This window comes from Populus trichocarpa, chromosome 10 (genome assembly GCF_000002775.5).
Source record: "Populus trichocarpa isolate Nisqually-1 chromosome 10, P.trichocarpa_v4.1, whole genome shotgun sequence".
Taxonomy (NCBI): Eukaryota; Viridiplantae; Streptophyta; class Magnoliopsida; order Malpighiales; family Salicaceae; genus Populus; species Populus trichocarpa.
Window position 1 is genome coordinate 2,326,029 of NC_037294.2, and position 12,564 is coordinate 2,338,592.

At 36.4% G+C, this 12,564-nt stretch overlaps 1 protein-coding gene and 1 long non-coding RNA gene across 5 annotated transcripts; one reads left to right on the forward strand and one right to left on the reverse strand.

The window, feature by feature from the left end:
* Positions 1 to 114: 114 nt before the first annotated feature.
* On the reverse strand, positions 115 to 6,017 carry LOC7496692 (ubiquitin-like-specific protease ESD4). 4 transcript variants are annotated; one of them, XM_024609394.2, is made up of 9 exons: positions 4,934 to 6,015; positions 4,621 to 4,700; positions 4,448 to 4,541; positions 4,194 to 4,292; positions 3,578 to 3,673; positions 3,369 to 3,488; positions 2,355 to 2,458; positions 1,201 to 1,278; positions 115 to 748 (listed from the first exon to the last, which is right to left on the reverse strand). In XM_024609394.2, the coding sequence occupies exons 1-9, from the start codon at positions 5,999 to 6,001 to the stop codon at positions 724 to 726; spliced, it is 1,764 nt and encodes a 587-aa protein (XP_024465162.2). In that variant the 5' UTR covers positions 6,002 to 6,015; the 3' UTR covers positions 115 to 723. The 4 variants fall into 4 exon arrangements, with proteins under 4 accessions (XP_024465162.2, XP_024465161.2, XP_024465163.2 ...); XM_024609393.2 differs by having other exon boundaries at positions 1,206 to 1,278; positions 4,934 to 6,013; XM_024609395.2 differs by lacking the exon at positions 1,201 to 1,278.
* Positions 1,273 to 2,287, forward strand: LOC112328781 (uncharacterized). The gene is made up of 2 exons (XR_002983947.2): positions 1,273 to 1,670; positions 1,924 to 2,287. It is a non-coding gene; the product is annotated as an uncharacterized LOC112328781 (long non-coding RNA).
* Positions 6,018 to 12,564: the final 6,547 nt, after the last annotated feature.

Here is a 12,564-nt window from a genome sequence, read left to right on the forward strand (position 1 = left end):
TTATGGAAGGATTTAAAAGACCAAAAAAAAAAAAAAAACTGAAATAGAAATTTTTTTTTGTTCTGCTGCAATTACTCTTCTTCCTATTCCACTATATGCTTTTAAGCGTTTACAAGAACAGAAAACTCGGAGCAGTAAGTGAAACTTCAGTAGTCTCAGATCATGCGTGAACTGAGGGAATTTACACGCCCGCACACCCAGAATAGCAAAAGAATACCCTGTAACTACAGGCAATCACTGCCTATTATGTACGCAAAGAAACCAAATAGAGCAAGGTAGCAACACCAGGAAAGTGACCAGTTTTCCCAAAAGAACACAGAAGCAAAAAAACTGACCATGCATCTCTTCCCCCCCAAAGCAGGACTTCTATCATTACAATTATGAACCCACCAAGGGATGGCTACAATAACTACTAGGCTGAATGAATCAAACGGGTAGAGTAAATAACCAGCCACAGGTCCTGCCTTGTTCAGTGTCAACATTGGTTTGCATCGTTGCACAAGGAATAATCCTTAACCCATCAAGCCAACAGGGAAACCTTGAACTGCTTGCCTTGCTTTGCTACCACATTGCCACTTGGACGGAGGCTGAAGGACACCCTCTATTCACAAGTAAGGCAGATCTGCTGCCTGCAGAATCACTAATACAAAATAATGGATATTGAGTAGCACGTTTACACTTTCAATCAGTCAGCTTTCAGTCTCAGAATTTCCTTGGCTGTCCTCAACCGAAAATAGGGCATGTGCTCCTGCAAAACAGACATATACAGATTTGAGTTCAGAGTTGACAACGATTACTGGTTTCCTACACAGTATAACAAGATCTGTTTCCCGGCTGGTTCATTTTTTAGAATTACAAAGAAAAAGGTTTGATTGTACCCGAGGGAGAGAGAAAAAAAAAGAATGAGGTTTATCTTGTTTTTGCAATCTGAACCATTCCCTAGAAAAAGGATCCCCAGTGGGCACGTCAACCAGTTGGTTCATTGGCTTGAAACCTTGAAGAAAACATGAAATGATATTCACCACAATGGGGGCCATTGGAGAAATAGAGGCCATCGCTTATCTATGACAGGTGGGTGGGCTTTCAAAATTCCATATTTTTAAGCTTCAACAAATGCAGGTCAATGACTATAAATTAGAGACCTAAGCAAATCTTTCCGATACAGAAGAAATATATCAGCACTGTCAAAAGCATAATCACCTTACCTGGCCAAAACACAGTCCTACACCTCTGCTATAAAAATCAGCATATTTGATCATAAACACACCACAGTCATACCTGCTTATATGGAAACGATGTTAATACTAGAAATAGTTTAAAATAGTTGATAGTAAAAGCTTATTGTGGATTAAGGTATTCAGCAGAATTGAATTGGGAAAAGCCATGTGAGCAGGTTGAAGCCACACATGCAGCGTACATGAAGAAAATACACTAGTTCGTTGAGGAAACTCTTAAAAACAGTTTCATCGTAGAAAAGAATAGATGGAGATACTAAGGGACTTAGGCACCTCAGCAGTGAAGCATCAAAAGTAGCCCCAGTGTAAATTTGTTGCGTGGTTTCTTCAAAACAGCTACGGCATAGACAGGAACAAAACTATTGAAACTCAGACTAAGTGAAGCAGTAAATTGAGATTCTTTTATCAACTGATCCATCATGTTCTAAATATCGAGTAAGCATTCACTATACACATGCCTACTTGTTTCCTTGATTCTATAGTAACAATGAATATGATTCAGGACTAAGAAACCACATCCTAGAACTTAACAGTACATCACATCCTAAAATTTTAAAGCCAAATCATATTACATTAGATAAGGGAAAGTGTAGCATTTAAGACAGGTGGAGAAAGAAAGAGAACAATATGTTGCATCCATCTTCAGGCATGTTAAGTTTATTCTGACTCCTACAGACCAATTTTTCAGGAAGATAACTCACTGACAAGTAGAATCAAGACTGTAGAGCTGATTTTAAATGTAAAGCCAGGGAGGAGACCATGGTCAAGGAACATTTTCCAGAGATTTCTTTCATTTATTCATACAATATCACAACAGCTCACAACAAATTTTAGTCCACGGGATCATGATAGAACTGAATAGTGAAGGCCAGTCCATTCAGCTGACCCCGACTATTTTGCCTCTGAGCCTTAGTTCAGTTAAGTTGTATTTCTTTTATGATTCAATCTTTGTTGTATAAGTTATGCTTCTATAACAAGGTACTTCTTTTTGATCCTCTAACAAGCTTCAGAAGACGTGATAATTTAAAAGAGAAACCATTTTTTCTTTATAATTGATAACAGAGAAAATATCTTGCACTTGATTCCAAAAGAAGAATACTAAGAAAAAAGAATACACACCCGTTCTGCTGTTCAGGAAGGTCTTCAACAAATTCACGCTCCCAATTACTTACGTCAATGTCTTTCTTACTCTTGTCTTTCACTTCTTCAGCATAGTATTTAGCCTGGTACACATCAATTAAAAACATCAGCCAAGAATTGAAGAAGTTGTGAGTAAATATCATAGTTGAGCATTTTCCCATATATTTTCCATTTTCCCCTCCTTTTCAATTTTGCAACTGCCAGCAATAAGCATAAAGATTTGGAGCCACTGAAGTGCTAGATCACAGATTCACAACGCAAATTTCCTGAATACAAGAAAACCATCTTAACACTACAAAACCACAGCTGTTGCAGGGATAGAAGTTAAGATTTGCAACCTTAACTTCATAACATACATGAGCAAGCCCACAATCCTTGATACATTTACCTTTTTATAAATCCTTAATTTACAAACTTTAGAAAGCAAAAAATCAAAGAAAAACTTTTTTGTTATCAACTGGACTTGAGAGTGTCCTTTTTGTCATCAACTAGACTTGAGAGAGTAAATTTTGCAAATAATTATACCAATTCCAAAACCTAACCGACTTTCAGAAGATCACTGAACCCTTTGTGAGATGATTTTATAGCATCAAAACATAGAAAGAATCATATGCATTGGTTAGGACTTCAAAAATAAAACCCCTCATCCCAACATTAGAAGCTGTCTATATAGTTGGATCAAGCAAGCATCTACTACGCACTTTGGGAGAATTGGAAAGGTATAAAGGGCACAATCCATATCTTTCATTATGTAATCCAACTTTTTAAGCTTCAGGCTTCCAATATTAAGAGTTTGGTCATGGGGACAGGCTTTTGTCAAAAACAGAAATGGCTGGATTCAATGGTCCTTTAGCTTCTAAAGTAGTCATTAGGACAATCAAACAAAGGAACTCTCAATGGAACCTTGTCACTTGAAAATTAGAGAGATTAATGCTTTAGCTATGATGTCCTTGGAACTAGTTAGGAATACATAGAAATCAAAACAAAACATACCAAACTTTCAAGAACTCTGATGTCCCTTCCTTTGAGTGAATCGAGATATTGGAACTTGTGATCCTTTTTATTAATGATTGCCAAACACCAATGTATCTCTTGGTGAACAGGGACAAATATCTGAGCACAAGCAAAAAATGAGAATATGTGCAACTTACAGCGAACAAAAATAAGTACTCAGAAAATGGAAAGGATTTGCATCGTTTTACTTTGTCACAGTCAATCAAGAAATATCCCAACTTTTTTTCCGTCGTCCATCTTTTGACAGCTCTATAATCAAAGCCACCCTTACCTCCACCTGTTAACTGGACATAAACATTTAGGATAACATTCAGAGCTTCAACAAAAAAAAAAAAAAAAAAAAAAAACAAGAAGAAGAAGAAGGCAAAAGCACAACAAGCACAGTTAGCTGCAAATAATTATAAGCAAAGTTCTGAACTCTAATAACATATACAATCAGCATGAGATGAAAGCAGTAATAATTTAAAATGAACAGCTCTATTCAAAGATTTCCTTTTTTTTTGGGAGAGGGGTGGGGGGATGAGCTTTGAGAATTAACACCTTTTTCTACCTGTTGCCAACTACGAAACACGGACTCAGAATCACTTATTTGCATTCAGAATGAGTAATCATATTAAAAAGATGAACAATGTAAAGGGGAAAACATGAAAGCAGAGGAACAGGCTCGAAATTGACGTCTCAAACTTCACTAATTCTCAAGAAAATTCAACCATGGCTGCCAAAAGAGTACTATTTTTAATATTTCAATGCATTACGTTGAGACTAACGTTTAACAAGATTGAAGGACAGAAAGTAAAGTCATACCTTTTTGTAAAAGAAAGTATTGAAGAAATGACATTTCAAGAACTTCTTCGGTTCTCTCCTTTCCCTTTCTTTAAGCAACTCCATGTACAAATTTATGACCTGCAAAAAGAAGAAAACACAAACCTATCAACAAGACCATATTAGCAGCTAACCAGTACCATTGCATTTAATGAACCATTCAACTTCAAACTACAAAAAGTGGGAACACATTGCTAACTAGAACTATAGAAAAAACTATAATCCAAAAACATCACCTCGTCATTCAACCATGTTCCTGGTGCAAGGCAGCGCAAAGTTTGTCCAGTAATATCAATATTGGAATTATCGTGACTGACCAAGACCCTCCTCCTGAAGGAATGACCAAGATAATGTTATAACAGCAATATCAACAACTCAAACATCAAAAGGAAATATTGATCAAATATACCTATTGTTGGGCAAAAATGCACGCTTAACCTCGGCTTCTTCCTCAGGTGTGAGAGGGATAAAAGGCTCACGGGGTATCTCCTGAAAGTATAACACACTTTTAATAGGATAAAACAAGAATAAACACCCTTCCAAATCATTATTTTCCCAGTAGAACAACACTCCATTGGCCAAAAAAAAATAAAAACTTTTAGGCATAATAAGAAGGGTACTTCTTCCGTTGCCCAAAAAGGCAGATTCTACTCAACCTCGCAAACAAGAAAATGTATGAAGACCTGAAACTCAAGTTCAATAAAACAAAGAGAACAGCTCACCTCTACAGGTTCCTTCTTCACAGGCCGCAACGCCTTTAGCGAATCCCACCTTTTCTCATTGTACTCAATCTCAAATTCCAAAGATGTCAACTTCCTGTTCCTCCTCTCTGTATTCTCCAACAACTTCTTGTAAGCCTCAACACCCAAAACTTCAACTTCATTATTCAATGCCAATGAACCCAGCATCTTCCCTGCATCCTCCACCCCTAAATCCCCATCAATAGTAACCACTGATCTCTCCTCCAAAATCTTAACATCCCCACTTCCCAACCTCTGGTCCAAAACCGTGGACCCTCCCTCTATTCCATCCTCTTCAATGACCTCGACTTCTTCAATACTAGAATCCTCAGACACAATTTCTTGCTCAATCTTCTCACTCTCATTATCAACATCAACCACTTCTTTCTCTTTAACCAAATACCTAATCGCGCCAAACGCGCTTTGTTTCGCATAACCCAACTTTTTACTCAAAAACTTCCACATTAAATCGCCGCCACCACCACCACCAAAAGTTCTCTTCTTTTCACTAAAATCACCACTTCTAATCTTTGACAAGCCAAATTTCTGAGGTCTACAAGGGGCGTGAACCTCTCGGCGAAACCTTGTAGCTGATTCTGGGTACCTAGAGATTCTAGAGGCAATACTGTTAGAGGAACCTAGGGTTTGGTTGTTGTATTCAGGAGTTTGATACAAAGTATAGAATCTGGGCTTTTTAGATATGTGGAAATCTGGAGAATTTGAAAATAGGTTGTCGTTGTTACATCGGTGGTCTCTTTTGTGGTTACTACTACTTGTTAGAGCACCCATTTTTTGAGAAATCTTAAACCCATCTACAGAATAAGAATTCCTGACAAAATTAGGGTTTTGCAGTGAAGATTTGAATTGGGGGGTTTTAGAAAATTGAAAAGAAAAATAAGGTTCGGATCTTTTTGAAATTTGAGAGGGCTGATAGGAAATGTTTGATGGCGATTGTGATTGTGATTGTGATTTGAGATGGGGGTGGTTGTTACATTTTATTTTTGTTTCGCGGCACAGAAGAGGACCTTGACTTTCTGGCAGGGTTTTCATGGTGTTTAAACTGTTGAGCTTATGATTATTTTCAATTTTTGATTAGGTTTGATTTTACATTTATTAAAACCGAATAGCTCCGATTTGAATTAACAAGATTTTAGTTTTTTTTTTCTTTTATTTTTTATTTCAAAACAGTGTGTTTAACTGTTACTTTTTAAGATATATATTTTTAAAATATATTAAAATAATATATTTTTTATTTTTAAAAAATTATTTTTAACATCAACATATTAAAATAATTAAAAAATATAAAAAAATTAATTTAAAAAAATTCAATTTTTAAAAAACATAATTTTGAAAACATCCTCTAAATATACATTCAATAAATTGATTGGTTTGGTTTTTTTCATTTCTAGAATCTAAAATAAAAGTAAACTTAACTGGAAATAAAAATAAAATAAATAAGATTATTTAACAAATTTTAAAAACCATTTAGAATTAATTTAAAGATGTTTTAAATAATTCAATTAATTTACTAACTTGTTATTATTTTTATATTACAATCTAAACAACAGATCTCCTAAATCTCAATTTCTAAAAGATTGTGATTGGCGAAATGTAGTAGTTAATTTTTAAAATGATTTTGAATAAAAATATATATTAAAATAATATATATTTTTTAATTTTTAAAATATATTTGATATCAATTTGAAAACATTAAATATATTTTTTAAAATTAAATTTGAGTTAATCTTTATTTGACCGAATCCCAAACACAACCTATAATTAGGTTTTTTTTTCTGTCAAAATAACTTTTTTTTTTAAAATAAACTATTTTCTTATTAAAAAAAATTTAGGAAAAAAATTATTCTATTCCCGCTCAAAATTGCTGCCTAATTAACCCGAAACCCAGCCAAAATAATTATTTTATTAATTATATTGCAATACTTATCTTACCACCAAGTAATTTGAAAATAATCTTGTATTAATACTAATTATTGATATCATTATATAATTATGATTCAATAAGTGCATTGTTTACTTTCAAAAATAAGTTTCATTACAAAAAAATAATTACGAATTATTAAATTAATTCACCGAATGAATTGTAAAAAATTATCTTTACCTTTTCTTAATTTAACTAATATTTTTAATTATAAATAATTAAGTATGATTTCAATAAAAAAAGTTATTACACTAAAAAAGAAAAAAAAATATATTGTTTTTTTTTTCGGTACATAGGAAATAAGGAAACAGAGCTAAGGAACTCTTGAAAAACTTGGACTCATGGAGTCCGCAAGCAACAATGGCTCCTTTCCTGGCGGAGGAGAATCCCAAACCCTACAGTCACAAGACTCTTTCGCAGCCAGCTTCGCCATGAAATCTGCACACGCATTACCTTCTTTGTAGAAATGACAAATGCTGACCTCCTAATTCCCATGATATCTGCTAGAAGAAGCTATTGCAAGCCTTGAGGAGGCTCATCCCAGATCATCAAACCATAATCGCAGGAAGCTTTGCCATAAAATCAACACAGAAATTAGCTTGTCTAAATGTATGTTCAATTCTACTTATCCAGTCTCTACTAAGTAATTCTCTATTCTCTAAAATAAGAGCCCTATACATATGGAAACCCACTTGGTTAGCAGATAACAATCTAATAGCATCCTTCAAATCTGAGTGACAGATTATCTTACGATATCTGGAAGAAGGTTACAAGCAACACCTGCAAAGGCAGTAAATCCAACAAGAAAATTCCCCGTACTAAACCTAATTAAACCACCAGCTCCAATCCTACTAGGGTTACCGAGAGAGCTACCATCCACATTAATCTTTATAAAATCCCAAGGAGGTTGTTGCCACAAGATCTAAATTGTTTCTTTGGTTACATACATATCTTTCCCCCAAGCCATATGAGAATCAACAACCATTCTCCAAATATTCCTCCTAAGCCAAACATCACCTTCATAATGGTTTTTGAAAGCAAAACAATTTCTCTGCCTCCAAATCCACCATAAAGCCGAAAGAAACAGATGACCCTGGTCTGAATCCACTAGCTGAATAATCCAGTCAACAATTTTCCCACTAAGAAAATTAGTTGCTCTGATGAAACCAAGTTCCTGCCAAACCTCCCAAGCTTTTCTGCAGTCCCTAATACAATGCCAAGTATCCTCAACAACAAGTTGGCAGCGGGGACATACCTGATTGTCCGTTAACCTCCTCCTAAATCGAAGTGTGTTTGTTGGTAAACAGCCATGGAAGACGAGCCAAATTAAGTGCTTGACCTTTTCTATAGCCTTAAGCTTTACTAACCAACGCCATTTCCCCGTATCCTCCTCCATATGTCTAGATCTATTTAGAAGCCAAGTATACCCAAGATGAGGAGTATAAGTGCCAACAATTGAATTTTCCCAAACCACAGAGTCCTTTAGATCTTGCTCTCTAGGAATTGGGATAACTAAGATTCCAAAACGAATATCACTAGGAATTACCTTAGATAGTGACTCCAAGTTTCATTTCCCATCAACCCAAAAATCCTTCACTAATATGTCTATGTCACTAATATTCACTACAGGAAGAATCAACGCTAAGCTCCCAAACTCCAGCCATTTATCATACCAGATCGACACATCTCCAGTACCAAGCCTTATCATGAATCCCTCCCTCAAATGTTTAAGAGCTCGAACGATGGATTTCCAGTTGTAAGAACTGGAATTAGAATAGTTCTAAATCTAAACCAACAACTTATTCTTCACATATTTATTGGGTAGCATTTGCACCCACAATTTACCAGGGCTATTCAGGAGATGCCATATCAGTTTTCCTAGCAGAGATATATTTCTAAACCTTGTTTCCCTCACACCCAAACCCCCATTGATGCGAGGACGAGTCACCATATTCTAATTAATCAAAATTCCAACTCCTTCTTGTCTCTTGGTTACCCCAAATAAATTTCATGACAATTTTATCAATTTGCATGCATGTAGCATTAGGCAACCATATTCCACACATCCTTCCCAACAATGTGCCAATATTTTTTTAAAGAAAAAAGCCTGAAAACCATTAGTACTTGGAGCCTTAAAAAAGTCCATCTGCGTAAAGGCTGTATAAACCTCCTCCTTTGACACTAAACGAACAAGACTAGCCTTCCCCTCGTCTGAGATCATTGGAAGAGCATCCAACCCCAAATAAACGTTCCCAACTGGTACATTTGACAAAAGAGATTTTTGGAATAGTTCAGGGCTTATCCTTGAAGTATTTTATCCTCTGTACACCAATTTTCATTTTGAAGAAATAGGCTGTGGATTCTATTTTGTTTCCATCTCGCCATTGTCAGAGTGTGAAAGAACTTAGTGTTCCTGTCACCACACTGAACCTATTTTTCTCTAGATTTTTGGTACTAGAAAAGCTCCTCTTGCTGTAGCACCATATTATACTCTTTCCATAGACGCTTTGCTTACATAGCCAAAGAATCAGTAGGTTGCTCATCTAGACAATTCTGTACTCCAACAAGGCAAGCCAAAATCCTTATTTTGTTCTTGAAGATATTACCAAAAGTAAATTTATTGAAGATGATGGAGTCATCTCTAACAATATCTAACCCTTGTAAAACATTCTTCTCATAAACACTCCAAGCTCTAGAAACCACCTCCTAATAATCCTTATGAGTGGACTAAGCAACTTCAAAATGGAAAGGTCGCTCTCTTTTAAACATTGGTAAACCACCGTATCGTAGAAGGATAGGATGATGGTTAGAATGCAGCTTACATAATTCTCCACAAATGCCTCAGGGAACGTATCCAGCCATTCCAGATCAACCAGGACTCTATCTAATTTTTTTGCTAGGTGCATCACTTCCTGAATGTGATGGTGCCAAGTAAAGCCTTTTGCTTCCAGGTCGGTGAGATTACAAGCAGATAAAACTTCATTAAACTTCCCTGCTTTAACATGCGAAAAAATTCCCCCACAGATTCTGAAGGTAGAAGGACTTCATTAAAGTCTCCAGTGAGCATCCAGGGGCCATTGACCATTGTTTTGATAGAAATGAGTCAATCCCAGAGCTGATAATGCAAACTAGGAATACGAGAAGCATAAAATAGGGACATGAACCAAGATTGACTACCCACTTTAATCTCTACCGTGGCACATTAAGCCATGACATCTAATGTAGAAACAAAAAAAATTACCCCCCTGATGTTAGCACCCAAATACCTCCAGCATTAACTTCCATAATTACTGCAGGAAAATAGCCTAGCCAATTCCAAAAGCTGGCCATTCTCCCAAACTGAACATGAGTTTCCAATAACACGCAAATACTAGGATGATATTTCATACTTAACTTTTTACAATGATGCTTGCTTGTGGCATTAACAGCTCCACGTACATTCCAAGACCAAACAACAAAATTATCAAAACAATTCATCATAAGAAAAAGAAAAATTGAGAGGCAGACAAAACCTTCCCACCAAACTCACTATTGGTTAGTCTCATTCCCTGACCCTAGGATCATCCTGGTATCATTTACTTTATTCCTACGTTCAGTATGCAAGTACAAATTTACCCCTCATGACATTCACTGTATTTATGTCAACTTTGATTGGGGTTCCAAGAGCCGAGCCTAAAGCAAGGAGAAAACCCTCGTCGTAGAACATGACATTCAAATCAGGAATTCTAGCCCATACTAGCGTCCAATCGATTTTGGCTGTTGTAGATACAAAGGATGGAGACCATGTTCTAAAAGTTAAATAGTAATCAAAGATCATCTATGGTCCGTCATTCATCACCTTCATCCAATCCATTTCATGGTTGAATTTCACCATGAAAAATCCATGACCCACATCCATTAGCTCAAATCCCCTAGCAAGGTGCCATACCTTTTTTAGTATGATATTCTTTCCTAAGAGCTTAACTATCAGGGAACCACACCATGGGTAACACAATTCTATGAAGACCTTGTCATCTAGATGAACCTTCAGAAGCAACTGATTTCTATCTTCATATTCGATATGACACTAACTTCTCTATTAGCAAATCAATTTTCTCATGCATAGATGGTGGTGGTTTCGTTCCCAACACCTTATCTCTAAACAATATCTACCCCTGAAAAGATGTTCCGCTGATGTTAAATGATTTAGCACCACCATCCAAGTCTAGTGGTTTATTAGATATAGTTTCATGCCCATTTTGTGTTCTAGAGAGTTCTACCTCTATCTCGAAATTTACCTAAAAAATCCATTTATAGCCAGGAGGCTTCTGATATCTAAGATAGTAGCTTTATATCTATGAAAATCAACTTGGTAAATCAAGCGAATGGTGGTCTCCCGAGAATCTAAATTTCACAAGACTTTTCTATAGCCTCGATCCCAAACTAGGAGAAGGCCATGTTTCAACGCTAGAAATTTAGGAAGTAAATTAGATTCCATACCTGCAAAAACTATAAATCCCACCTGATAAGTTCCCGCAGTTGTGCGAATATGACTCCCTAGAGCCAACTCTACCAGTAGGGTTACCCAAAGAGCTCTCATCTACATCTAACTTAACGACACCTTCTTCTGGTCCCTGCCATGACACTATAAAGGCTGATTCCATACCTGCAAAAACTATAAATCCCACCTGATAAGTTCCCGCAGTTGTGCGAATATGACTCCCTAGAGCCAACTCTACCAGTAGGGTTACCCAAAGAGCTCTCATCTACATCTAACTTAATGACACCTTCTTCTGGTCCCTGCCATGACACTATAAAGGCTGAAGACTGTACCTTATCAATTCATAAATAGTGCTCTCACATCTTGATTCCCAAAGACAATCAATCATATTGCGTCTTCGCCAAATCCACCACATGGCAGCGAGGAACATATATTGATTTCCTGTGGAAGTCATCAGAATAATCCAATATGTAGGATTGGCAGTATAGAAGCCTATCATATGAATGAATCTCAACTCCTGCCAAATACTTTTAGCCATGCCGTGGTCTCGCAAAAAGTAGAGAATGTGTTCATCTCTAGATTTGTAAATATCATAAAGAGAAGTAAGTACTAAATCTCTATTGGACCTAAAAGAATTAGTTGGCAGCCTCATGTGAGAAATAAGCCAAATCACGTTTTTTAGCTTTTCAAGGGCCTTGAGTTTGTTTATCCAGTTCCATTTTGTGTCTTGTTGAAGCACTCTCCTTGAGATCAACCAAGAATAAGCCAGGTAGGGCTTATACATGCTTGCATGGAGCTGCTCCAGGCCATGTAATCCTCAATGTTAGCTATAGAAGGGATAGGAATCGCTGATATTTTCAGTTTAAAAATCTTCAGAGGTATACGTCGATACACAACCTAGGTTTCAAACACCATCATCCCACACATCCCACCACCGTCCTTAAGCCAATTATCACACCATAAGGATAAATCCCTTTTGCCAATCCTCCAAATAAACCCCTCCTGAAGTTGAACGAACCTAAGGTGGCAATATTAAGATGAAGATGCTGACTATTCTAAAGGTACTTGTGCTTAAGGATTCTCACCTATAACATGTTCGATGACTGAAAAATTTGCCTGACCAATTTTCCTAGTAAGGAGTTGTTTGAGAGCATGGCATCCTTCATACCAAGACCACCATACCCATGCAGGCAC

Excerpts from the sequence above, each read along its gene's own strand:
- LOC7496692 (XM_024609393.2), bottom strand. The coding sequence starts at position 6,001 with ATGAAAACCCTGCCAGAAAGTCAAGGTCCTCTTCTGTGCCGCGAAACA. Across the intron at positions 4,293-4,447 it reads GAACATGGTTGAATGACGAG|GTCATAAATTTGTACATGGA; the intron begins GTGATGTTTTTG and ends TTCTTTTTGCAG. Across the intron at positions 2,459-3,368 it reads TCAGAGTTCTTGAAAGTTTG|GCTAAATACTATGCTGAAGA; the intron begins GTATGTTTTGTT and ends GATGTGTACCAG.